At 40.0% G+C, this 24,805-nt stretch overlaps 1 protein-coding gene across 1 annotated transcript in view; it reads left to right on the top strand.

The window, feature by feature from the left end:
* Window positions 1-24,805, top strand: part of CNGB3 (cyclic nucleotide gated channel subunit beta 3) — a 164,389-nt gene that overhangs the window by 112,780 nt on the left and 26,804 nt on the right. The window contains exons 11-13 of the mRNA XM_058668413.1: window positions 1,138-1,297; window positions 2,327-2,424; window positions 23,901-23,984. Of these exons, the coding sequence (XP_058524396.1) occupies window positions 1,138-1,297; window positions 2,327-2,424; window positions 23,901-23,984 (342 nt within the window). The remainder of the gene's footprint in view (window positions 1-1,137; window positions 1,298-2,326; window positions 2,425-23,900; window positions 23,985-24,805) is intronic.

Here is a 24,805-nt window from a genome sequence, read left to right as displayed (position 1 = left end):
TATTAAATCTCTAAACCCTAAATATCCTCCTTCTAGACTTAGATGATTGGGTATTTAGCTCACATGCCAAGGCAGAATAGAAAAAGGAGATCCAGGACATGAGTTTGTGGGGAATATTTGGAGGAGCCACAAAATAGTAAGTTAGAGACTCAAAATAATGCATATTGTTGGACTACCTGCACAGCTCCTCAGCAAGTGCAAATGAGAAACAGAACATATTAACTGTTAAAATTAGAAACTGAGGGAGGTATCACAATAAACAGACATCCATGAGTAAGTAGTTTTTTTACGATCAGAAAAGACTTAGCAGGTGCTAAAAAGAACAAGCAAAGTCTTATGAGTGTAAAAGTGAGGGTCTAGTTTTTCTACCTATTATAAAATCCACAGTCAAAGCAAATTTACAACCACTTCACTCTCTCTATGTGAGAGGAAGTCAAGCTATATATCTTTTGTGTGCTGGGACCTTAAAGATCAGCTTTTAACCTAAAGTGGGTTTTTATGGCTGAGTCATAAACATCCAAGAACTAAAATCTGACAGTAGCTTAAGTATTGCCACAGCAGCAGATGATGCTTCAGTAATTTCAGCACATTTCAACTTCTGCTGAGTACTATGCCTTAAGCATTATGAGATTTGATTTTCTGTGTCTAAACAACACAAAGGGAAGCACAGAGGTTGCAATTTCATGATGAATTGAGTCTGTATTGCCAGTCACACTGTTTAATCTATGAAGGATGCTTTCAGAGTGAGACTCCAGAATGCACTAGCCACTCTGCCAGGTAATTGCTCATTGTCATTGCACATACCTTGCATAAGCATAAGCTGCAAAACTTTGGATATATCAACTTTTCTGCATTAGTATCAAGTTCGTAAAAAAAAAATTGTAGGCAGATAGCTGCATCATATGACCAATTCCATTCAAAAGTCTCACATGCTAGATTTGATAGTTAGTGTTCTTTTTAGGTCAGAGAAAGTATATGATTTTCCCAATATTTTAGAAATGAAAGGAATTAAAAATAATAGCAATTAAATTAAAATCAGAAATGTGAGGAAGAAAATGCATGATGTAATTCAACTGGATTTTAGCATATCTTCCAGTTTCTCTGCTGACTATAAAATGACCATATTTATGGTTTTAGATGCGAGATGTAATCGGGGGAGCTACAGCCAATCAAAACAACTTCCGCTCCTCTATGGATGAAACCACTGCCTACATGAACACTTACTCCATTCCTAGAAGTGTGCAGAATCGGGTACGAACATGGTTTGAATATACGTGGGATTCTCAAAGAATGCTAGGTAGGTATGAGAGATTAAATTCCTAGAAACTTTGTCATGTTATGGAAATCATGTAAGATCAAAGTAGAGTTGGATTTGAACACAGAAATTAAGGGAAAAATTAAATGATCTTTGAGGTATTAATTTAATACCTCAGAATTTTTTTCCTAAAACATAGAGCCATATTTTATTGGTAAAATAAACCTTGGCAGGGAAAATAAAAGGCTAAGTTATATTCAATGCCTATTGGAAACCAAATATTACATACTTTTCCTCATATCACCAAAAATGAATTAGGAAAATTAGGTATCACCAATCCCTTAAAGAGACAGGAAAACAAAGGCTAAGAAATTTGACTAAACACACAGAGAGACCATAAGAGGCATAACTGGAACTTGGACCTGCATCTGTTATGCAAATTCTTGCTCTGGGAAATCGTCAGCTTGTGTCTTCACAATCCAAATAAGAGCCGCAACCTTTTGGAGCACAGAGTCGCTTCTGTAAGATCCTTAGTAACTGACATTGTCTACAAGTGGTACTACAGTGTCTGAGTTAAAAACAGTCCTTGTTAAAGGTTATAAAGTCAGTTCAAGAGCATGTGCCAGTTGGCAACAATCAAATTTAACGATTGATTTGTTCTTACCAAATAATAATAGGATTCAGTGCCACAGAGAAGTAAAAATCAACAAACAGTCCGTCTCCAAAGCACAAAACACAATGAGTTTCTCAAATAAAACATTTCTAAGACCAGAAGGGATCATGTTTAGATTCTCTTTCCCAGTGACCAAACTACAGGACTCTATCTGATGCACTTACAGCTGCTCCGAACCAATGCTGCTCCAGTTTAAGAGGTAAGTATAGACAAACAGCCCTCAAATCAAGGAGATTCTGTTTTATACAGTGAATGCTACTTATTTCCATTTTATTTTAGAATTGAAATAGAACTATAGAAACTTTTAAAGTTTTCATCTTATACTTTGGTATAAAAAAATACTAATGGTGTGTCGTTAATTATTCTTTGTTGGGGATGATGTGTTTATCTTCACACAGATGAGTCCAATTTGCTGGAGAATCTGCCAAAAACAATGCAGTTGTCCCTCGCCATTGACATGAACTTCAACATCATCAGCAAAGTCGACTTGTTCAAGGCAAGTGGATTTACTACTAAAAGAAAGGCATGACATAATTATTCTGTGAAACCCAAACTTTTGCCTTATATAAAATTGATCATTTTTCCTTTCCTAATATTTTTACAAAGTCCTAAAGAATTTGTGAGAGTCAAATTAATTATAGGTCTCTCTTCTGCAGACAACCTACTCTTTAGAAGACTCTTAATTGGTTCAATGAAGATAGACTCTTTAGATTTTTTTCCTTGCATTAATTTAAATATAATTAAACTGTACAGATTTGTGTCTTTGCAAGTTGGAACATCACCTCGGTTCATGAATATGCTTTAGCAATGCATGACAAATCAGGCTCCAGATTATGTCTAGATTGCCCTGCCCATCAGAGAATCATGCCTAAAATGACTTCCATTGCAAACACTTTGCATTCAAACTGGAACGCAAAGATAGACATATTTAAAATTTAGAGGCTTTCATTTCTTCAAAAAGAAATTTTTTAAGCTTTCAGAATGTTTTTGAGTACCCCCCTTCTTTATTCATTGCATTCCACATTAATTTTCTCACCCAAGATTTAATTCTTTGTGGTATTCAATGATTCACCTGGTCAGTTTATTCAACAAATACTTGCTAACTCAATGTACATTTTGGACATCGTTTTAGCCACTGGGAATACAGCAACTGAAAACTAACTTCCACAAGTGGAACTTGAAAGACATAAAATGGGAATTAGAAATAAATGTAGAGCATGTATAGAGACATGATAACGACATGAATAAATGTAAGCAGGTTAAGAAGGATGAGGGGGCAACTGTTGACATATGCCTTGATAGAGTTATAAGCCAGTTTAGACTATCCTAAAATTTGCCAAGTGCAATAAAAATTATGCTTCAACACTATAAACTGCTAAATATAAAAATGAAATAGAAGATGCTAGACTCTGTGCATGGTACATGCCTGCAATGAAGAAATCATGACTAGATTTGAACTGTAATACTGCAACAAGGTGGGGCAATCCACCATGGGGGGAGGGTACGGGGAGGGGAGGGGGGGAATCCCAGAGTCTATGAAACTGCGTCACAAAATGAAATGAAATTTTAAAAAAAAGGATGAGGGAGATACAGCCAACGAAACGCTCTTTAATGAGGAACATCTGAGTAGAGGATTCTGCAAAGCAAGGAAATGAGCTATGCAGGTTGGTATGAGTGGGAGGTGCATGGATGTTACAGAGGGTTGATAGGATGAAGCCTGTGCTGAGGGCACACACAAGGAAGCTGAAGCGACTGCAATAAAGGCATAGGGAGGGAAAGGAAGGATAGCCAAGATGCAAAATTGAGAGACTCCAGAAAAAAGTAAGTTAACTGAGGCCCTTAGAGGATTCTACTGTGATAGGTAAAGACACTTGAAGCCCAGTGCAGACGGTGAGCTCTTTGGAATCAGTGTGACAGAGTCATCCTTCAGGCTCGGTGGAGAATAATCCTGAGGAAGCAAGGGTAGAAGTCAGACAGATCAAATGTAAATTAACTATCTACAGACAAAATGATGACAACTAGACCCAGTGTAATAAGAGCAGAATTACTGAGGAGGTCCCAAATATTGGGCATATTCAAAGGATGAAGCCAGATACTGCTCTTTGCATTCAAGCAGTGACACACACAAAAGCACCAAGATCTCTGTAGGGATTTAACTCTGAGAAACAATAAGGACAGAAATATCATTTGTAAACAGAAAAAAGCATAGGTTAAGGGGAACAGAGGTCAACTCTTCCTTTTTAGGTGTTTCTGTGGTTTGGAAGGTGCTGTCCCCTCCAAAATTTATGTTGAAATTCAATCCCCAATGTACCAATCCTAAGTGTGGCCTTTCCTTGGGCTCTGCCTTCATAAATGTGATCAGCACACTGGTAAAAAGGCTTGAACTTCAAAGAATGTTCTTCTGCCGGGTCAGGACACACATTGCTCTCCTGCAAGGATTCCCAAAGTTGCCATCTTGGAAGACAAGACCAGACGCAAACAAGAGGGCACCTTTGTTTTTAGACCTGGCAGCCTTAGGAATCATGAGAAACTAATGTGTATTATTTATCAGTTATCCAAGCTGTGATATTTGCTTGTAATATGACAAATAGACTAAGATGTATTAGTTGAAGGTAACTTAGACACAGGAGAAAATTTCATCCAAGTAGCTTAGAGCATGAGTTCAGAGAAGAGGTCCTGTTAATGCAATAAATGTGAATCTGTCAGCAGATTGGAGTATTTTAAACTATGGTATTTAATTTTATCACCACTAATAAAAGTACAGATGGAAAAGGACAAAGGATATGCCATGAAATACATAAACCATACCACTGGGGCCAAAATGGAAAGGCAGAAATATGTGGTAGAATAGCTGGACAGAGTTACTATCAGTTAGGTTACAAGAACATTTCTGCAGCCAAGGACCAGGTGGATATTTTGGCATCATTTATAGGCTATCCAAAATTAATGGCTTAAAAATTAGCTTGCTATAGATCTATTGAATTTCGAGTCCTGCATTTAGTGGGGCCAAACCAAATGATTTCATAGGATTTATACGCCCAATACTCATATAAATTACTCACCCCTAGGACCAGTGACTCCATAGGGCAGTAGTTAGGATCCTAAAATGCTTTACTTGATCCTGTCATGTTCCAACACGTTGATCAGGATTCTGATGAAGATCTCAGTGGGATGATTTTCAAAATGGCAGATGATACAAAGTAGGAAGGATTGGTTTAAAATGTGTTGATCATAAAATGTAAAGGGAACTGAACACTTTCAAACAATGAAAACAGCCAGAGATGAACTTTGGCAGGCACAAAACTAAATGTATCCAAAAGTAAAATACTACAAATCCATAAAAAGACCAAAGCACACTTACTTTATAGTGATATATTTTAGACCTGGGAACTTTACCAGGTCTAAATTTACCATATCTAACCCAAAAACTATTCCAAGTCCAAAATTATGTATGAGATTGCTCTAAATCTTAAGATAATACAGTTTTCTTCTTATTTAAACAACATCTATATTTACATACCACATTGCAAATAACCAGTTTTAGGAAGGATCTCGAAAAATTAAGGTATCATCTAGTTGAAGGTGTAAAAGTCAGCTGAGGGCCTGGTGGCGTGGCCTAGCGGCTAAAGTCCTCACCTTGAAAGCCCCGGGATCCCATATGGGCGCTGGTTCTAATCCCGGCAGCTCCACTTCCCATCCAGCTCCCTGCTTGTGGCCTGGGAAAGCAGTTGAGGACGGCCCAAAGCTTTGGGACCCTGCACCCGCGTGAGAGACCCGGAAGAGGTTCCTGGTTCCTGGCTTCGGATCGGTGCGCATCAGCCCGTTGCGACTCACTTGGGGAGTGAATCACCGGATGGAAGATCTTCCTCTCTGTCTCTCCTCCTCTGTGTATATCTGGCTGTAATAAAAAATGAATAAATCTTTAAAGAAAAAAAAGTCAGCTGAGTAGTAGGTCAAGAATATAATAATATAATAATCTTATAAATTTATTTCTGATATTATAAATCACACTGCTAATTGATTCTAGTAGAAAGCACAGATAAAAGCTTTGACTAGAAAGAAGTATAAAAAATATAGGGAGTTGGACCCGGCGACGTGGTCTAGCAGCTAAAGTCCTCACCTTGAACGCGCCAGGATCCCATATGAGCGCCTGTTCTAATCCCGGCTGCTCCACTTCCCATCCAGCTTCCTGCTTGTGGCCTGGGAAAGCAGTTGAGGACGGCCCAAAGCCTTGGGACCCTGCACCCATGTGTGAAAGACCTGGAAGAGGCTCCTGGCTTTGGATTGGCGCAGCACTGACCATTGCAGACGCTTGGGAAGTGAATGATCAGACAGAAGATCTTCCTCTCTGTTTCTCCTCCTCTCTGTATATCTGACTTTGTAATAAAAATAAATAAATCTTTTAGAAAAGAAGAAATATAGGGGACTAGGAATGTTTTGTTTCTAGGGAAGGTACACGATTAACATTTTGCATTACAAATTGCATTTGTCAAAAAGAATCAAATTGATTCTTGAAATCTGTGGATTTCATTGCAGGCAAATTATTCTTCCATCTAAAAAATTAATTCAAGGGCAGTAGAATTTTCATATGATAATGAATACTACATGGTTAAGGAATGAAATTCACTCTATTATGCATCAAAATAACAGCTTGTAAGCTGTATTTCTAAGCTGGAGACACTTGAACCAGAGTAAAACCTCCTGGGAGAACTAGGTTTGGTCCTTTCTTTGTATCTATAGTTCACAACACGGTTTCTGACACAGTACAAGAATGTTCTGATCTTCCATCAGGAAAACCATGAAAGGGATTTCTACATGTGTTGCTAAGTTTCTCTAGATAAATGATTTTCTAAATAAAGTGTGTTTTTTAAAGACTTATTTATTTTTGTCGGAAAGTCAGATATACAGAGAGAAGGAGAGACAGAGAGGAAGATCTTCTGTCGGTTGATTGACTCGCCAAGCAGCCACAAAGGCAGGAGTTGAGCTGATCTGAAGCCAAAAGCCTCTTCCATGTCTCCCACACGGGGACAGGGTTCCAAGGCTTTGGGGAGCTGGATGGGAAATGGGGCAGTCGGTACACGAGATGATGCCATATGGGATCCTGGCGTGTGCAAGGAAAGGACTTTAGCCACGAGGCTACTGTGCAGGGCCCATAAAGTGTATTTTTAACTGACAAGGCAGTTGTACATATTTATGGGGCACAGTGTGACATTTCAGCACAAGTATACAATCAGTAAAATCAGAGCAGGACAATTGTCCTCACTTAAGATCTTCATCATTTCTTTCTGTTCAGGGTATTAAAATGCTCCCCACTCGATATTTTGAAATATCCTGTGAATGGCTGTTGACCACAGTCATGATCCTACGCTACAGAACATTAGAATTTATTCCTGCTATCCAACTATCCCCCTGTTGCCATCCTTTGTATTCTCCCTGCCAAACCCATACACTTTTCCTAGGACTTGGTAACCACTGATCTGGTCTATACACCCATGAGACCAACTTTCTAGCTCATACATGTAAGAAAATGCTGTATTTTTTCTGTGATTGATTTATTTCACCTAAAATACAACTTGCCATCCACTGGCAGAAGGGATGTTGTGACTCCAGTTAAATGAGTCACAGCAGGCAATTAAACAGATGAGAAACACCGAAATGCTTCATACACTAATAAGATCAATACTGTGGAATTTTGTTTCTGTTACTCATTTTTTAAATACACACATACATAATTGTGTGTAGGTAATGCACAACAAAATGTGGGTTTTTTTTTTTTTTTTTACTGTAGGTTATGGTCAAAAACATCCAAAAGCCACTAGGCTAAATTATATTAATGGTGTTTTTAAATACTGTGAGGTCTGTACCTTAAATGGCTTGTTTAATTGAAAATAAGTGACAGCAACTTGCTTTCTTCTATAGAAAAACACATTAAATTAAATATTAATGACTTTTGTATTGGGATCTCCCGTCCTGCGGAAGAAATCATCCAGTACTCCAGGCTCTGTTTCATGAGGCACTTCATTCTTCCAACCAGTCCATCTCCGAGCCAGTCGACGCGACTTCTTCCTCTCTAGCCTTCCTCCCGTTTTTCTTCCCGTTTCTCTCTGCTTCAATCCCCAGTCTCCTCATCGCCCCCCAGTCTTCTTCCGTCCGTCCGTCCCAGTCATACCCTGTCCTCCGTCTTCGTCCATCCGTCCATCTGTGTGTCTGTGTGTCTGTCTTGGTCCAGCTTTTTCCGGCTGCTTAAATATCGCTCTTCCCCAGTCACCTTTTTCCCGTGGGTCCACTGGGTGCTACCTGATTGGCCAGGCCCTGGAGAGGAGGCAAATCTGCCTCACCTGCGACCTCCAGGCCAGGCCCTGGAGAGGAGCGCACCTGTGACCTTCTACCTTCCTGCTGCCTCCTGGCCTTGAGCCAGCCGCCATCTAGAGGTCCCTCATATGCGTGGAGTCAGCTCCCAGGTCGCTGCTCCCCACACTTTGGTAGGATTCTGTCACATTTCAGAAGTTATCAGTGTTTTGCCTCATAGCTCTTCCTTCACTTATACATATAATTCTGAAATCCATAAAATTACCAACATCAGATTGAAAAACAAATTAAATTCTTACATGTTACTAACATATAAAAACTTAGATCTTTTTCTGACATTTCCATTGAAATTCATTTTATTCCAGAAAGAGCCCATTTCCATTTATATTTATAAACATACAAACAAAAAGGGTTTTTTTTTAACCCTAAACCCAAATAAAGTAAAAATAAATATATAAGCGTGCAAATATTCTAAATTTATGTTCCTGGGGGCATTCTTCGTGGTTTGTATTTGTTATTTCCTTAGAAAGAAAATAGATTAAATAGTGATCCTACACTACATGCCATAATGTACACTAACTGACCGCGGTATTTCTTCTGAATCAGCTGTCTGCGGTCACTGCATTTGTACATAGCAAACTGCCGACACAAAGCAGGGAATATTGAGGTCTCAACGCCTGGAACATTTTGAACTTGTGGAATAAGAAGCTAGAATCACTTGAGGGAAGATTCACGGGTGGGGAAAAGTCAAAACCTGTTCATGCAAGCATAAGGTGACGACCAAAGATAAATCTAGAAAAATCCAATGAAATCAGACTGAAAAGTGTGGGTCAAAAAGAAATAGGCAAAATAAGCTGGGAAAGGAGGAAACTGACAGGACACATTTCCGTTAAAAACAGTGCTACCTTGAAGAAATCAAAATATCCACAGATACAAAGAAAGACATCTATCAACTATAAAATCTCTGTATATTTAATTCTCCCTGGAAATAAATCTTTCTTACCTTTGCAAGAAAAAGAAAGAGAGAGGAGCAGGTGGGTTTTTTTTTTTTTTAAGATTTGTTTGTTTATTTTATTTACTTATTTACTTATTTGTGTTGGAAAAGCAGATATACAGAGAGGGGAAGAGACAGAGAAGATCTTCCATCCACTGGTTCACTCCCCAAGCAGCCACAACAGGCAAAGCTGAGCCAATCCGAAGCCAGGAGCGTGGAGCCTCTTCCAGGTCTCCCATGTAGATGCAGGGTCCCAAGGCTTTGGACTGTCCTTGACTGCTTTCCCAGGCCACAAGCAGGATGTTGGATGGAAAGTGGAGCTGCCTGGATTAGAATTGGCGCTCATATGGGATCCTGGCATGTGCAAGGCAAGGACTTTAGTCACTAGGCTACTGTGCCAGGCCCAAGGAACAGATGTTTTGTTCAGCAATTAACACATTTCCTTGGGAAGCAAGCACAAATCCCAAGTTGGAATACCTGGGTTCAGAACATCCAAGCTCCACTTTCACAGCCAGCATCCTGCCAGAACGCACCTGGGAAGCAGCCAGGGATCGAGTAGTTGGATGACTGCCATCAATGTGGCTGACCAGGACTGTGTCCCTGTCTCCTAGCCCAGGCATGATTGTTGTAGATAGTTGATGACTGGACTAGTGAACAACCCCCCACTCCCTTTCATAAAGATTAAATCAAAACAATCAATTAAATCGATCCTACAAAAGAAGGAATCAGGGAAAGGGAAAGAGCTGTCAGTCTCAATGACAAGGAGAGGAAGAGAGAGGAGATGGGGGAAGAGGGAGCGGAAGAGAGGGAGAAGGAGAGAGAACCAATGCCAAGACCTAGGCTGGCAGGCATAGCTTGTACCTTTCAATTTTCACAATAGGACAATTAAAAACTGCTGAAAACTACTAGTTAAAATTCACATTGTTTTTAAAGATTTACTTAGTTTGGGCCTGGCCTGGTAGCCCAATGGCTTAAGTCCTTGCCTTGCACGCGCCAGGATCCCATATGGGCGCTGGTTCTAATCCCCGCGGCACTGCTTACCATCCGGCTCCCTGCCTGTGGCCTGGGAAAGCAGTCAGGGACGGGCCAAGGCCTTGGAACCCTGCACCAATGTGTGAGACCCGCAAGAGGCTTTTGGCTTCTGGCTTTGGATCGGCTCATCTCTGGACGTTGCAGCCTAATGGGGAGTGAATCAACAGGTGGAAGACCTTTCTCTCTGACTTTCCAATTAAAAAAATTAAAAAGACCACAATGGTCTTTAGGCTCTAGTACTGCCTGCTACTGCAGTACTGAATCCTATATGTGCCACACTGTTTTTTATTTTTTTACATTTTATTAATATTATTATAATTTTATGATACAATTCCATAGACTCCTGGCATTTCCCTTATCCCTTCTCCAATTCCCTCCCCACACCTAGTTCCTTTATATCATTACTAAAATATAGTCCTTCATGCACAGTCATATGTCCATCATTGCGGGCATGGACAATGGCACAGAGTCCAGCATCCTGTTGTCAAAAAGTAGTGAACAGTTTCACTGGAAGTCCATCTTTGTCTGGAAGTAGAAATACATACTACATTGTGTCCTCACATTTGGATGTTAGTCTCTATTTCACAGCTACTGTAAATATCCTTTAATGGGCCTGGCAGCGTGGCCTAGTGGCTAAAGCCCTTGCCTTGAAAGCCCCAGGATCCCATATGGGCGCCAGTTCTAATCCCGGCTGCTCCACTTCCCATCCAGCTCCCTGCTTGTGGCCTGGGAAAGCAGTCGAGGACGGCCCATTGCATTGGGACCCTGCACCCATGTGAGAGACCCAGAAGAGGTTCCTGGTTCCCGGCTTCGGATCTGCGCAGCACCAGCCGTTGAGGCTCACTTGGGGAGTGAACCATCGGACAGAAGATCTTCCTCTCTGTCTCTCCTCCTCTCTGTATATCTGACTTTGTAATAAAATAAAATAAATCTTTTTAAAAAATAGCATTAAATGAAAAGTCATAATACAAAATCAACAATAGAAAAACAGAAATTTACAATGCCATGAAGTTAAACGACATTACACAGTTGCTATACATCCCCTTAAATGAAAAGCCACAAAACAAAATCAACATCAGGAAGAAAAAAGAAATTAACAACACTATGAAGTTAAATAGCATGCTACTAAATGACTAATGTGTAGCTGAAGAAATGAAAATCAAGAACCTTCTTGAAGAAAATGATGCCACTGTATGATCTACGAGTCACTGAATGATTTAATCAGAAGAAAGTGTTTTGAAGAGATGAAACTAACAGAAAACAACAAAACCCATGCGATATAGTTTCCGCTGATTTTTGTTGGTGAAGTGTATCTCTTCTAGACAATAAATGGATGGGTTTTGTTTTTTAATCCAGTCTACTCATCTATGACGTTTGATTGAGCTTAAGCCATATACATTCAGAGTTTAATATGTATGGGTGGTACTTTGGTCCTGTCATTTTAGGAATGCATTGTTCATTGGTTGAGTCTTCTGTTGTCATTTTACTGGGATGTTCTTCACATTTGCCTTTGGTTTTGTTTGGTGCTATTCCTCTTCTCTGTCAAGAGAACATCTTGAAGTATCATTTGTAGGGCAGGTTTGGAAGAGACAAATTCTTTGAACTTTTCTTTACTGTGGAAGAATTTTATTTCATTTTCAAAGACAAAAGAAAACTTTGCTGAATATGTTATCCTAGGCCGACAATTTTTTTCTTTTAGAATCTGGAATATGTCGCTCCATTCTCTTCTTGCCTGTAGAGTTTCCTGTGAAAGATCTCCTGTGAGTTTACTTCATATTCCTTTATAGGTCAGTTGATAATTTTCATGTGCACATTTCAGGATCTTTTCCTTATGTTTGATTGAAGAGAGCTTGATGATTATCATGTGTCTTGGTGCAGGTCGCTTTGGATCAAGCCTGTTGGGAGTTCTGTGTCCCTCCTGGATCTTGTTTCCCAATTCTTTCTTCATATTGGAGAAAATTTTCCTTTATTATTTCATTAAATACATTTGCAAACTCAGCTTCTCTTTCTGCACCTTCTGGGACTCCCATGACTCTTATATTTGGCCTCTTAGTAGTGTCTTTCAATTCTTGAATACTTTTTTTGGCCTGATACAGCTCTGCTTCCAGCTTTTTGTTTGCTTCCCCCTGGTGACAGGAAATATCTTCCAATTCTGAGATTCTTTCTTCTGCTTCCTTCATTCTATTTTGGAGACTCTCCATTGTACTTTTAATTTGCTCTACTGTGTTCTTAATTTCTGATATACAAGCCTTGATTTGCTTTATTGCTTCCTTAAATTCTTTGAACTCTTGTATGTGCTTCTCATTGTTGATCAGAAGCTTTAAAATGAGTCTTATGAAATCTGTGTGCCCCATTTTCTCAATGTCTTCCTCAGTGAACTCTGAGGTTGGCATAGGGTTTTGCTCCTTTGCAGGGGAATCTTCAGTAATATTCATTGTGCCTTTGTCTCTTCTTTTGCTCTTGGTCATTGTACTTCTGGTTAGCAGAGTCTTCTCCTTGGGGCAGGTTTCTCAGCTGTGTCACCCACAGGTCTACAATGCAATTTTACTTATTGCGGTTGGTACACAACTCTGCTTCCAGCCACTTGTGCCACAACCTCCAGTGAGTTTCAGGTCTGGGTTCTTATGTTAGATTTCCACCGTGGTCTCCACAGCCCCAGCTCCTGGCTCACCAATCTCCACCTCCTGTGATACTGTGCTGAGGCTGCACCATTGTCTTTGCAACCTTTCTCCCACTTCTGGTTGGAGCAGATCCCAGGATTAGAGAGACAGCAGGTGTCCTATATAGTTAGGTTGTTGGTGGTGCTGATCTTGTCGGAACCAGTTGAACGTTAGTTCTGGGTGCCACACAGACCTATTTTGACCCATACGATGCCAAAGTCAGTATTATTTTCCTGTGGGACCAGTGCAATTCGCTGAACTCAGTGAGTTTCTCGCGAGCTCTGCACATGCGCAGTTCACTGTTGTCCTGTGTAGTCCTAAAGCATTTGCCACAGTGTACCAAATGGCACTGATATATCATTACTAGAGCTCTTGATTTGCTGGCCGTCAGATCTGAGCACTACCCAGACCTGTCTTGGGTGGAACCTGTAAATGCCACGTCGTTGCAGTTCACCCAGACAGAAATGAGTTCACTTCCAGCTCAGCACATGCTCAGTCCTTTCTCTTGCCTTTGCTTCCTTACTCAAAATGGTACCCAAATCGGCTCTAGGGGGATGACTGGACTATGAAATCTACCCTGTTCTCACACTGTCCATCTGGGATCTGTTGCTCTGTCTCTGCTCCTGGTCAAACCAAACGGACCAGCAAGACGGACAATTCTTTGTCTGGGCTCACCTCCCAAGCTCCCAGTGAAAGTCCCTTCGCACCTGGTTGCTGGTGGAGTTCTGACCACTGGTGGAGTTCAGATGGCTGTTAAGTGAATACTGCTGGAGTATCAGTCACTGCAAAACCACACTGTTGTGTCCACTGCTTTCCTGTGTCTGTCAGTCTCCAGGTACCCCTCCGCTGTTGATCTGTCCTTTCTTACTTACTGGAATGCATCCTCTCAGCTTCACCCTGATTAAATGTTTTCCATCCGTTTGAACGTGTCCATACCCTATTCCGCCATCTTGAATCTCGCCACACAGTTTTTTCAATGATTTATTTAATTTATTTAAAAGAAAAGGTTGCAGAAATAGAGGCGCACCGTTCAGTGGTTCACACCCAAATTGGCTCAACAGCTGGCACTGGGCCTGATTGATGCTAGAAACAAGATACTTCTTCCAGGTCTCCCATGTGATTGTGGGGGCCCATCCATGCTCTTGCTTTCCCAGGTGCTTCAGTATGAAGCTGGATGGAAGTGGAACAGCCAATGCTTGACCAGCACCCCCAATGGGGTGACAGCACTGCAGGTAGCAGCTTAATTGATCACGTCACAATGACAGCCCAAAATTATCCTTGTTAACATGCCCTAAGGAATGTTTTTGGCCTTGCAATAGTTGGAATATGATTTTTCCACCTGAAATGACACAATGTCCTCCCTAGAGTCTTATGTTAATGCTACTAAGAGTGTAGAACTTGATCCAGCTGTGGTGTTCAGGGGGGAGCCTTCAGAAATTAGATTAGATTAAGTGATTGTTGGAAGCCTCTGATTGAATCCTGGCAGTGATGTCAGAGACCACAGAGGAATGTGTGCTGCTTGTCTTTGCCTTATGTTACTGTGCAGCGTGTTAGGACTTTGTCAACAAGAAAAACTCTGCTAGATGTGGCCCCTAGATCTCACACCTCCAAGACTGCAAGCCAAAATAAATCTCTTTTCTTTATAAAGGCAGCCTATCCCAGCTGTTTTATTACAGTAATGAAAACTATTCCAGAACTTCAGTCAAAAATTTTGGAACTTTTCTATCTTTCGTAAATATGAAATTAGCTACAGATATATTGGAATTTTTTGGTGATAGTGTAGCAGAAATGAGTCTAAGTTAAATAGCTTCACATGTTTTATTTAAGAATCTATTGTGTTCTTTTTGCCTTATACTCATATTAGAAGTCCTGAAAAGTACAAATGTGTTTATTTTCTTCTCTTTTTAGCTTTATAACATGTGTTTAGAGAGAGAGAACAACAGGTATCAAAATATTTTGACAAAAGTAACATAAGCATTGCCAAAGTAGCACAAATGCTTTCAAGGACAATGTCTCATGAAGGTCCTCCACCCTGTTCATGATCTGTCATTCTCGGTTATAAGGTCATCACACACTTCAATATACCAAATTCTTCGGTGCTCCTCAAACATGCTCAGGGTTGTGTGGAAAGTAATTCAATGATTAGACCCCCAATTCGTGCTTATCCTGAATGTTAATTGATCCACGTTTTTCACCAAAAAAATAACTGCTATTTCCTGAGTGCACACTCCGTGTGACTCAACAGCAACCAGCTTGTTCCCTCCTTCCAATCAATTCTCACGGAACCTTGATGTTATGGGCTGAACTGGAAACACTCCAAAGTCACATGTTGAGGAATATGACTGTGTTTGGAGAAAGAACCTTTCCAGAGATGCCTGAATTAAAATGAGACCACTGGGTAGGTTTTGACCCAATCTGAATTGTGTCTGTCAGAGAAAAAACTGGACACACCAAGAGACGGCAGGTATGCACAGAGAGAACATGAGAGGAGACAAGGGGAAGGCCCCCATGTGACAAGGCCAGGAGAGAGCCTGGGAAGAGGCACGGCCCTGCTCACTGCTGCGTCTCAGACCTGAAGCACCAGTGCTGTGAGAACACAGCTCCTGTCATGTAAACCACACAGCCTGGAGTGTTCTGTGATGACGGCCCTAGAAAATTAGTACTCCTAAGACTCAAGCCAGACTAGTTGTTCTGCGGTTGAAGACAAAAGTTGTAGTACTTTCTCTTTTCTACAAAGAAGACAAAACAATTTATCTGGTTGAAGTCATGGAGCCCTAAGCAGTGGGACAGAGTCTAGGCACCGTCTTCTTACTCCATAGCTTGCCATAAGGTTCTACCGTATAGTTCCCCAGGAACCTTATCTGGACAGCTCATAAGAAGGCAAAGATCCAGGAGAAATCTTCACTGAAGTCAAAAACTGAACTTCAGACAATCTTTCTTTTTTTTTTTTAAAGATTTATTCATTTTATTACAAAGTCAGATATACAGAGAGGAGGAGAGACAGAGAGGAAGATCTTCCGTCTGATGATTCACTCCCCAAGTGAGCCGCAACGGGCGGTGCGCGCCGATCCGAAGCCAGGAACCTGGAACCTCTTCCGGGTCTCCCACGCGGGTGCAGTGTCCCAAGGCTTTGGGCCGTCCTCGACTGCTTTCCCAGGCCACAAGCAGGGAGCTGGATGGGAAGTGGAGCTGCCGGGATTAGAACTGGCGCCCATATGGGATCCTGGGGCATTCAAGGCGAGGACTTTAGCCGCTAGGCCACGCCGCCGGGCCCCAGACAATCTTTCTTGAACCATTTCACGGACTTAGACTTGGAACATCAAACAGATACATAAAATTACACAAAATGTTTTACTCTGACACTAAAAATAGATACTAAATCTTAACCTTTTTTCCCTTTTAATCAAAGTAGGTAGAATTAGAGTCGAAGATGTTCATTAAGTCTTTGCTTCAATCGACTTTGCTTAATGAGCAATATTTGCTGCTTCAACATGAGATTATCAACATTTTGAGATATCTCAGACATGAATATTCACATTTTAATATTTAAGTGTTTCATAAAACTGTATCTCCTTCTGCACAGATTATGTAATTTCAGGCCTAAGCACAAGTATTAAGCCAATAGAGAGCAATTCTTTTCTTTGCTATTGGACAATTTTCTCTCCTTTCCTGTGATTTATTATTTGATTTGGATTTTTAAATATGCTTTATCAAATTAAATGCCAGCATAATCACATTTTGCCTCATCTACATTACCAGAAATGGAAGAAATGTTAATGAAAGCTCGGCTGCACCACCTAGAGGCTAGAATAAAATTACATCCATTAAAAACAAAGCAGCTTTAACAGCAGTAAAGCAAGGACTCAGGGGTAACAAAATTGGAGTGCAGGACCTGTCTGTCAAGGAAAAAAACAGTGTCTCACTGCCCATTGTTCTGCTGAAAAATACAGCCTATAGGTTAGATGGTGCTTCCTATACATAAGCATTTTTTTTAAATAATGGCAACCTCCACATATAATTGTGAAGTTGGAAAAAAATTATTTCTTGAAGTCGTACTCTTGCAGTCTGGTATTACTCATTTCTAAGCCCCCTTCTGCTTTTTTTAAAATGCAATTTATGATATCAGTAATTTATAACTCATTATGAACTTAATCCTCAATAACAAATATTATGGTCTTCAGGTATTTTTCCATCATGGATTTATTTATGGTAAAAGGAAATGTTTGTTGTATCTTACACTCCATCCCCATTAGACAAGTAACTTAAGAATGATGTTTGTCAGGCAGGGGATTCTAAGTTCAGTTTCCAATGTGGCTGACTGAAATCTTGATGGGAGTGGCAAAATCAAATGTGATAAACAATTTACAAGGCGCTATGATGTCATAGCATATCAATATTGTTTTTGAAAAAAGATTTATTTATTTTTATTGCGAAGTCAGGTATACAGAGAGGAGGAGAGACAGAGAAGATATTCTGTCTATTGATTCACTCCCCAAGCAGCCACAATGGCCGAATCTAAGCTGATCCGAAGCCAGCAGCCCAGAACTTCTTCCGAGTCTCCCACACAGGTCCAGGGTCCCAAGGCTTTGGGCCATGCTCTACTGCTTTCCCAGGCCACAACAGGGAGCTGGACGGGAAGCAGGGCCACCGGGATTAGAGCCAGCACCCATATGAGATCCCAGAGGGTGTAAAGAGAGGACTTTAGTTGCTACACTACCACGCGGGGACATGTTGAGTTTTACTCAATAATTGCAAACACTCAAAAACTGCAAGTCATATTCATTAAGCTTTTCTTGAGAACTGATAATAATTCTATTCTTCCGGGAGCATCAGTGTAATCTAACCTAGGAGGAAAGCCATTGGTTGTGTGAAGGAGGATCCAGTTCACCTTATGGTCAGTCAGGACTGCTTGAATCACCTGTATACCTGTGCACAAACTCCCCTCTGATTGTACCAGTTTTACTTCTTCGTTAATAATAGCCATCATTTCTCATGTACCTGGTGCTGATAGTGTTTTATGTAGTTTGAGATACAACCATATTTATTTGCAGTGTCCCCAGTCTGTTGTAGGTCTTGAAGAGCATGAACAATTGGGGTAGAGTCACGGAAGGTTCTTCAATGCCTTAGACAAAATAACTCTGTGTGCGTAGTTGAATGGGGTTAATCCAGCTTAGAAATTCACAGTTTGGAATACTTTAGTAAATCCAGAAACAGCATTTGATTGATACTATCTTGACATATATATACATTTTTCACTGTAGCACTCTCATTTCAAGCCCAGCGGAGTAAATCTATGACGGTTGGGCTGGATACAATGCCACTGATGCAGTTCCACATGCGAGCAGTGGAAATTATTTAGCCATTCCCATTCTATTTCTAACTCAATTTTTCACTTATGGGCAAACTGCTTCTTCCTTTCCTGTCTTCCTTCTTCTTACTGTCCAGGCTCTAGTTACCACATAGTCACCAACACCAGTCACAGAGCCCAGTAAGATGACCTGTTGGGGGTGGGTTCTGACTTTTCGGCAGAACAATGGGCAGTGAGACGCTGTCTTCTTTCCTTGAGAAACAGGCCATGCCTACATTCCAATTTTGGTCCAAGAAAGATCGTCTGAAGTTCAGTTTTTGACTTCAGTGAAGATTTCTCCTGGATCTTTGCCTTCTTATGAGCTGTCCAGATAAGGTTCCTGGGGAACTATACGGTAGAACCTTATGGCAAGCTATGGAGTAAGAAGACGGTGCCTAGACTCTGTCCCACTGCTTAGGGCTCCATGACTTCAACCAGATAAATTGTTTTGTCTTCTTTGTAGAAAAGAGAAAGTACTACAACTTTTGTCTTCAACCGCAGAACAACTAGTCTGGCTTGAGTCTCAGGAGTACTAATTTTCTAGGGCCGTCATCACAGAACACTCCAGGCTGTGTGGTTTACATGACAGGAGCTGTGTTCTCACAGCACTGGTGCTTCAGGTCTGAGACGCAGCAGTGAGCAGTGCCTCTTCCCAGGCTCTCTCCTGGCCTTGTCACATGGGGCTTCTCCCTGTCTCCTCTCATGTTCTCTCTGTGCATACCTGCCGTCTCTTGGTGTGTCCACTTTTTTCTCTGACAGACACAATTCAGATTGGGTCAAAACCTACCCGGTGGCCTCAATATAATGTTGATATTTATGTTTATACAGGTACTTTCATTCTGTATTAAAAAATGATAGTTTTGAAACAATAGCTATGATCTGGCTCCCTATAAATCAGAAAATGTCCTTGTTTTCAAAGAAAAGCAGCAGTGATTATAAGAAGGAAAAAAAGAAAAGGAAAGGAAAGACTTGCCCCAGGAGCTAATTCTTTTTAATCACTCAATAATGGAACACAGTGTCTCTCAAGATCATAATCATTTTCTGAGGAAAAAATTAAAATATAATTTCCAAATACATCATATAATAACAAACTTCATTTTACTAAGCCTAAATCCAGCTAAGAAGGATTTAGTTCCTAAAGCATAGCTACCTCAAAGTAAGTGGCACCGTTCCATTATGCAAGTGCAGAGTCTCGTATTTGGTTTATATTCCAGGTTTTGCTGAACACAGCTGCCATATTCAATTTGCATGACCAAATCTACATGGTATGCAAGAACATTAAAAAAGTCATATTACAATGGCTGAAGTGTTCTTTCTAAAGAAGTCCAAGTGATGTGAAGCATATGCCTGCTAGGAAGACCATTCATTGTTTCCTGATCTTTTCTAGGGCTTATCTCCTGTGTTGGTATAACTCTTCCCATTGATTTGCTTTTCTCGCATAGTGTTTTCTGCCAGTGGACTAGGTCATCTAAAGTATAGAAGATGAAATGTATGTCTCCGCAAAAGGGGAAATTTTTACTTCTACTGAAGTTTAAAAATTGTGGAAATTGAAGTTGCAGTTTTGGCAACTCTTCTCTTACTCTCTGCTTCCTCTCACCTCAGGGGTGGCCACTAGGTCATTTTTTTACGGATATCCTTCCAATCTTCACTTTTATAACCTTATTTTACTTCCAGGAAGTATTTTGTGCAGTTTTTCAAGCTTGGGATTATGTGGACTATATTCTCTACTTTGCTTTTGTTCAGACCATATTGTTTGTTGAGCTTAATCATGGCTTATTTTAAGCACACTATTCTATTAATATTCCATACTATAACTGCCCACAGACCAGTAGTGTTTCAAATGTTTTATACTGCTAATGATACTACCACACTGATATGATTCTTCCAATCTAATCTTAGAGTCTTTCTCTCTTCAGATTGTCAATAAACTTTAGCTTGGCCCCAATGCGTCTGCAAGGGTTTGGCTGTACATGTATACAGTGAGACATACTTCAGCCCAGCAGACAGCCTAATGTCTAGGTATGTGACCCAAAAGCAGACTTTTCACAAGGAACTTGTTTATATTGGCAGACAGATGTCTTGTGTCTCTTGTCTGAGCTGTGTCCAGTTTTTTCCTACCGAGATAGCCGCTCTATAGGAGAGGCTTGGCTTGAAAAGAAGGTCTGTGTGGATGTGTTGGTCAGATGAGGCACAGAGAAGGAGGTAACCCAGCAAAACAGGTGGGATAACAGAGGCAGTTCGGTAGTTCTAGATCTCAGAGGGAAGGTAGTGCCTCTCACTGAACCAACAGGGAAAGGGAAAGTTTTCAGCAGCACTCACGCTTCACCAGCAGGAGAAGGTTAGAAAAGAGAAACAAACGATGATGGGTCCATGGGCCGAAGTCCTTATTGTGGGTCAGGCTGTACCCATGCAGGTTTCCCATGGAGCATTCTAATTGGAGAATTTGCAGTCAGTAGTCACAAGTTTAATAGATAAGTGCTTAGACCAAGAGGAAGTGGCCACAGCACACCTGTACAGTCTCTGTGGACTGTTAGTGACAGTAGGGTAGTCAAGTAGCTAGTGTTCAAGTGGAGGTGGTCACCAAGAAGTGGTTATGTAAGGCAGACATCAGGAGTCATTACACGCAAGAACTGGGAGAGGACACAGAGGCAGAAACTGTCAAAGGTGACTGAGCCATGCCTCTAGTGTGAGGCACTTAATCATACTGAGGCAACATCAAATTACAGTCATTCCCTGTACACTCAAGTCTTTGTATGGGAAGATATAAATAGATGTGAGACAGGTCAACAATGATTAATTATAATTACTACCAAAGAGAAACAACATTTAAGATCACTAGTCATGTCTATGACTACAACATAATGCATTCAGAAAACTTTATCAAAATGCATTCCACAAAGAACTGCTCAAGGAATAAAACCTTTATTTCTGACATGTACATTGTACTTAAAATTTTAATTTTTAAATACTAAAATTGTGTATTTGCAAGTAAATATCAGTAGTTTACATAAATCTATTTCTAATCATTTACAATATAAATATTGTCCATGGATATGAGTGATTGGGGGCTTCATTGCAAGAATATTCCAGACACATACATCCCTGAATTCATCCGTCCATGGATTCAGCCAAACATGCAGAGAAAAATTTAAAAATTTAATCAGAAATAAAGATCTACATACTTTCTTCTTGTCATTTTTCATTAATTAAATTTATTATACTGCAAAGTGTATTTCTTTTTCTTAAGATTTGTTTATTTTATTACAAAGTCAGATATGCAGAGAGGAGGAGAGACAGAGAGGAAGATCTTCTGTCCGATGGTTCACTCCCCAAGTGAGCTCTCAATGGCCAGTGCTGCACCTATCCGAAGCCAGGAGCCAGGAACCTCTTCCGGGTCTCCCACACGAGTGCAGGGTCCCAAGGCTTTGGGCCGTCCTCGACTGCTTTCCCAGGCCACAAGCAGGGAGCTGGATGGGAAGTGGAGCTGCCGGGATTAGAACTGGCGCCCATATGGGATCCCGGGGCGTTCAAGGCGAGGACTTTAGCTATTAGGCCACACCACTGGGCCCTGCAAAGTATATTTCTGGTGGCTTTTATTTAAAACATCAAGGCCACAACTTAATGGAAAAGATCCACATGTTAATTCAAAGTTGGTGAGGTTTTGTGTGGGGTTTTTAACTCATCAGAATGCCAATTTCTACAATAAATTTATTCTGAAATTTTGACTGTTTTAAGAAATTGGGCACATAAGCTACTTCTTTAGACAGATCTTACTGAAAACAAAATAACCATACACCTTTTAAGGGAAAAAAACTACGTGATGAGAGAAAGGGTACATTTCTATCTTTTTAAATACACATCATATTCATCCTAAAATAACTCAAATTTTCTTATCCATATAGCACTTTCTTCATCCTTCCCCTTGTTCCAACTTACTCCTAAACAAAAGTAATCCCTTCCTCTTAAATTTGTATAACTATTTATACAGGTTATCTTATGCATCATTATCTTTTCCTTTCAATCTCAGATTTTCTATTTATGTATAACATCATCCCACCTACACATATTTTCATCTTTAATTCTTCCAAGGACACTATACAAAGTCTTCCTCAAAAATTTCTCATCAATACATGTCAGACTGCTTTAAGAAAGTAGCTTTCAAGCCTTTACTTTTTTCTATTCTAGAGAACCAAAAACTGTATCCTTTCCAATCAGTTTTTTACATTCTAAAAAAAAAAAAAAGTTAGCTGAATGTTTCTCACCAATGGCTACTGAAGATACTTCACTCACAATGCATCATTTTTTCTTATCAGTCAAGCAACCCTGAGGTCTAAATTTCACATGGATCTGGGTCAAGTGTCTGCTGCTGAAACCATTTTTGAAAACTGATGATTGCTAAAAGAATCATTATCTAATCTACACATTGGGGCAAGCCTTTTTACTTCTCTTTCTCTTTCCTCTGCTGTTAACTTCCCTGAAAGCCATAATCCCCCTAAGAAGTGGGTAGAACCACCCAGAATGGAGTGGCTGCATCATAGCTGTTCTCAGAGAAAAAAATATACAAATATTTGGTAAAAGTGAAAATTCAAAACATCTATGTAAAGTATAAAGTTTTTGAAACTCCTGTAGATGTTTTTAGCCCATCATGCAGAAAAATATCACCAGACAAAATTAAAATCTACACATATATACCAACAAGCAGAAATGTTGTTCACTCAGCAAACCCTGTTTGTTTATCTATGTATTTTCTCACTTAAAAGGAAGAGGAAGACTCAGTAGGAATAGAAAAGTCTTATGAACTTCCAAGTTAAATCATTGTATCTAATGATGAAATGAAAGGTGTTAGAAGAAAGAACTATATTTAGCAGAAACTTTGATCTGTGTTGATTATGATATACTATTAACTATAAGTAAATATATGAAAGTAAACAATCATTAGGTAGTCTTAAGTATCATGTTGTTTTACTTAACAATTACCATCTTATTTGTTTTTCCCTTAGATAGTCCCATTTAAAAACAAACATTTTTTGTTTTTATTGTAAGGACAGACTTACAGAAAGGAGAGATACGGAGAAGATCTTCTGTCTACTTGTCACTTCTCAAATGGCTGGGACAGCCAGAGCTGAGCTGATGTGAAGCCAGGAGTCAGGAGCCTTCTCCGGATCTCCAACATGGGTGCAAGGTCCCAAGGCTTTGGGATATCCTTGACTGCCTTCCCAGGCCACAAACAGGGAGCTAGATGGGAAGTGGAGCAACTAGGACATGAACCAGAGCCTATATGGGATGCCGGTTCTTAAAGGTGGAAGATTAGCCAGTTGAGTCAATGAGTCAGCCCCACTAGTCCCATTTTTTTTTTTAATCTCCATTATGTAGATCAGGAAACTGAGGGCATGTGAGATTACAGATAACAATAAATGGTAAAGTCAGAATTCACACCCAAATCAATATGATCCAAGATTGAAACTCTTATGCCCTACGTAATTACTTTCTAAACTTTGACTCAAGACCAGTCCAGATCCATTGGCAACTAATATTTTATTCTTGACTCAGACAATATTATTTCCAGTCATTTTAAATTCATTTGGAGTATTAGCATTTAGCTGTAAGAACTGTTTTTCCCTTTTTTATAGGGTTGTGACACACAGATGTTGTATGATATGTTGCTAAGTTTGAAATCTGCCATCTACTTACCTGGTGACTTTGTCTGCAAAAAGGTGAGTGCATATTATCTTTGCCATGCACTTGGTTAGTTCAAGCACAGGTTAAAAAACATGGCTAAAACAAAATTTTTCCATTGTATGGAAACAATTATGATAAATGGTATTCTATAATTTTATAAAATAATAATGTACTGTAGAGTCCAAAATGAAATAAGGCAACGCAGATGTCATTACTTATATTAAAGATGAATGCATGGGCTGAAAAGCTGCTTTATGTAAATGTTCATTATCAATCACCACACCTCGTTAATTTCATACATTAAAGCAGACAATAGTTTCAGAAGTAGTAGGTGGTTCTGCATACTTTTGCTCTTCATCAAGCTATTAGCAACCTCAGTTTTGTTCACCTAGTTAATGGATGAATGATACTTCAGTTTTCAAAACTTCGGATGTAGTTTATATAAGAATAATATATTTCTGTTTTGTTAATGAGAGACACATGAAACACTAAGATTCCATCATAAAGAAATAACCAGTATGAATGTATTCCAGTCCATCTTTTATATAGAAAGGTAGAGTTTATTTTATAAAACTGATACCAAATCCAACATGTTTTGAAATTTGCTTTGTCATATAGCATTATGAAATACAAACAGTTGAGCCCAGCACGGTAGCCTAGTTGCTAAAGTCCTCACCTTGCATGTGCCAGGATTCCATATGGTCATTCCAACTGTCCCATTTCCCATCCATTTCCTTACTTGTGGCCTGGGAAAGCAGTAGAGGATGAGCCAAAGCCATGGGACCCTGCACCCACGTGGGAGACCAGGAAGAAGAGACTGGCTCCTGGCTTTGGATCAGCTCAGCTCCAATCATTG

The sequence above is a fragment of the Ochotona princeps genome, chromosome 9 (genome assembly GCF_030435755.1).
Source record: "Ochotona princeps isolate mOchPri1 chromosome 9, mOchPri1.hap1, whole genome shotgun sequence".
NCBI lineage: Eukaryota > Metazoa > Chordata > Mammalia > Lagomorpha > Ochotonidae > Ochotona > Ochotona princeps.
This window is presented reverse-complemented; position numbering and strand designations above follow the sequence as displayed.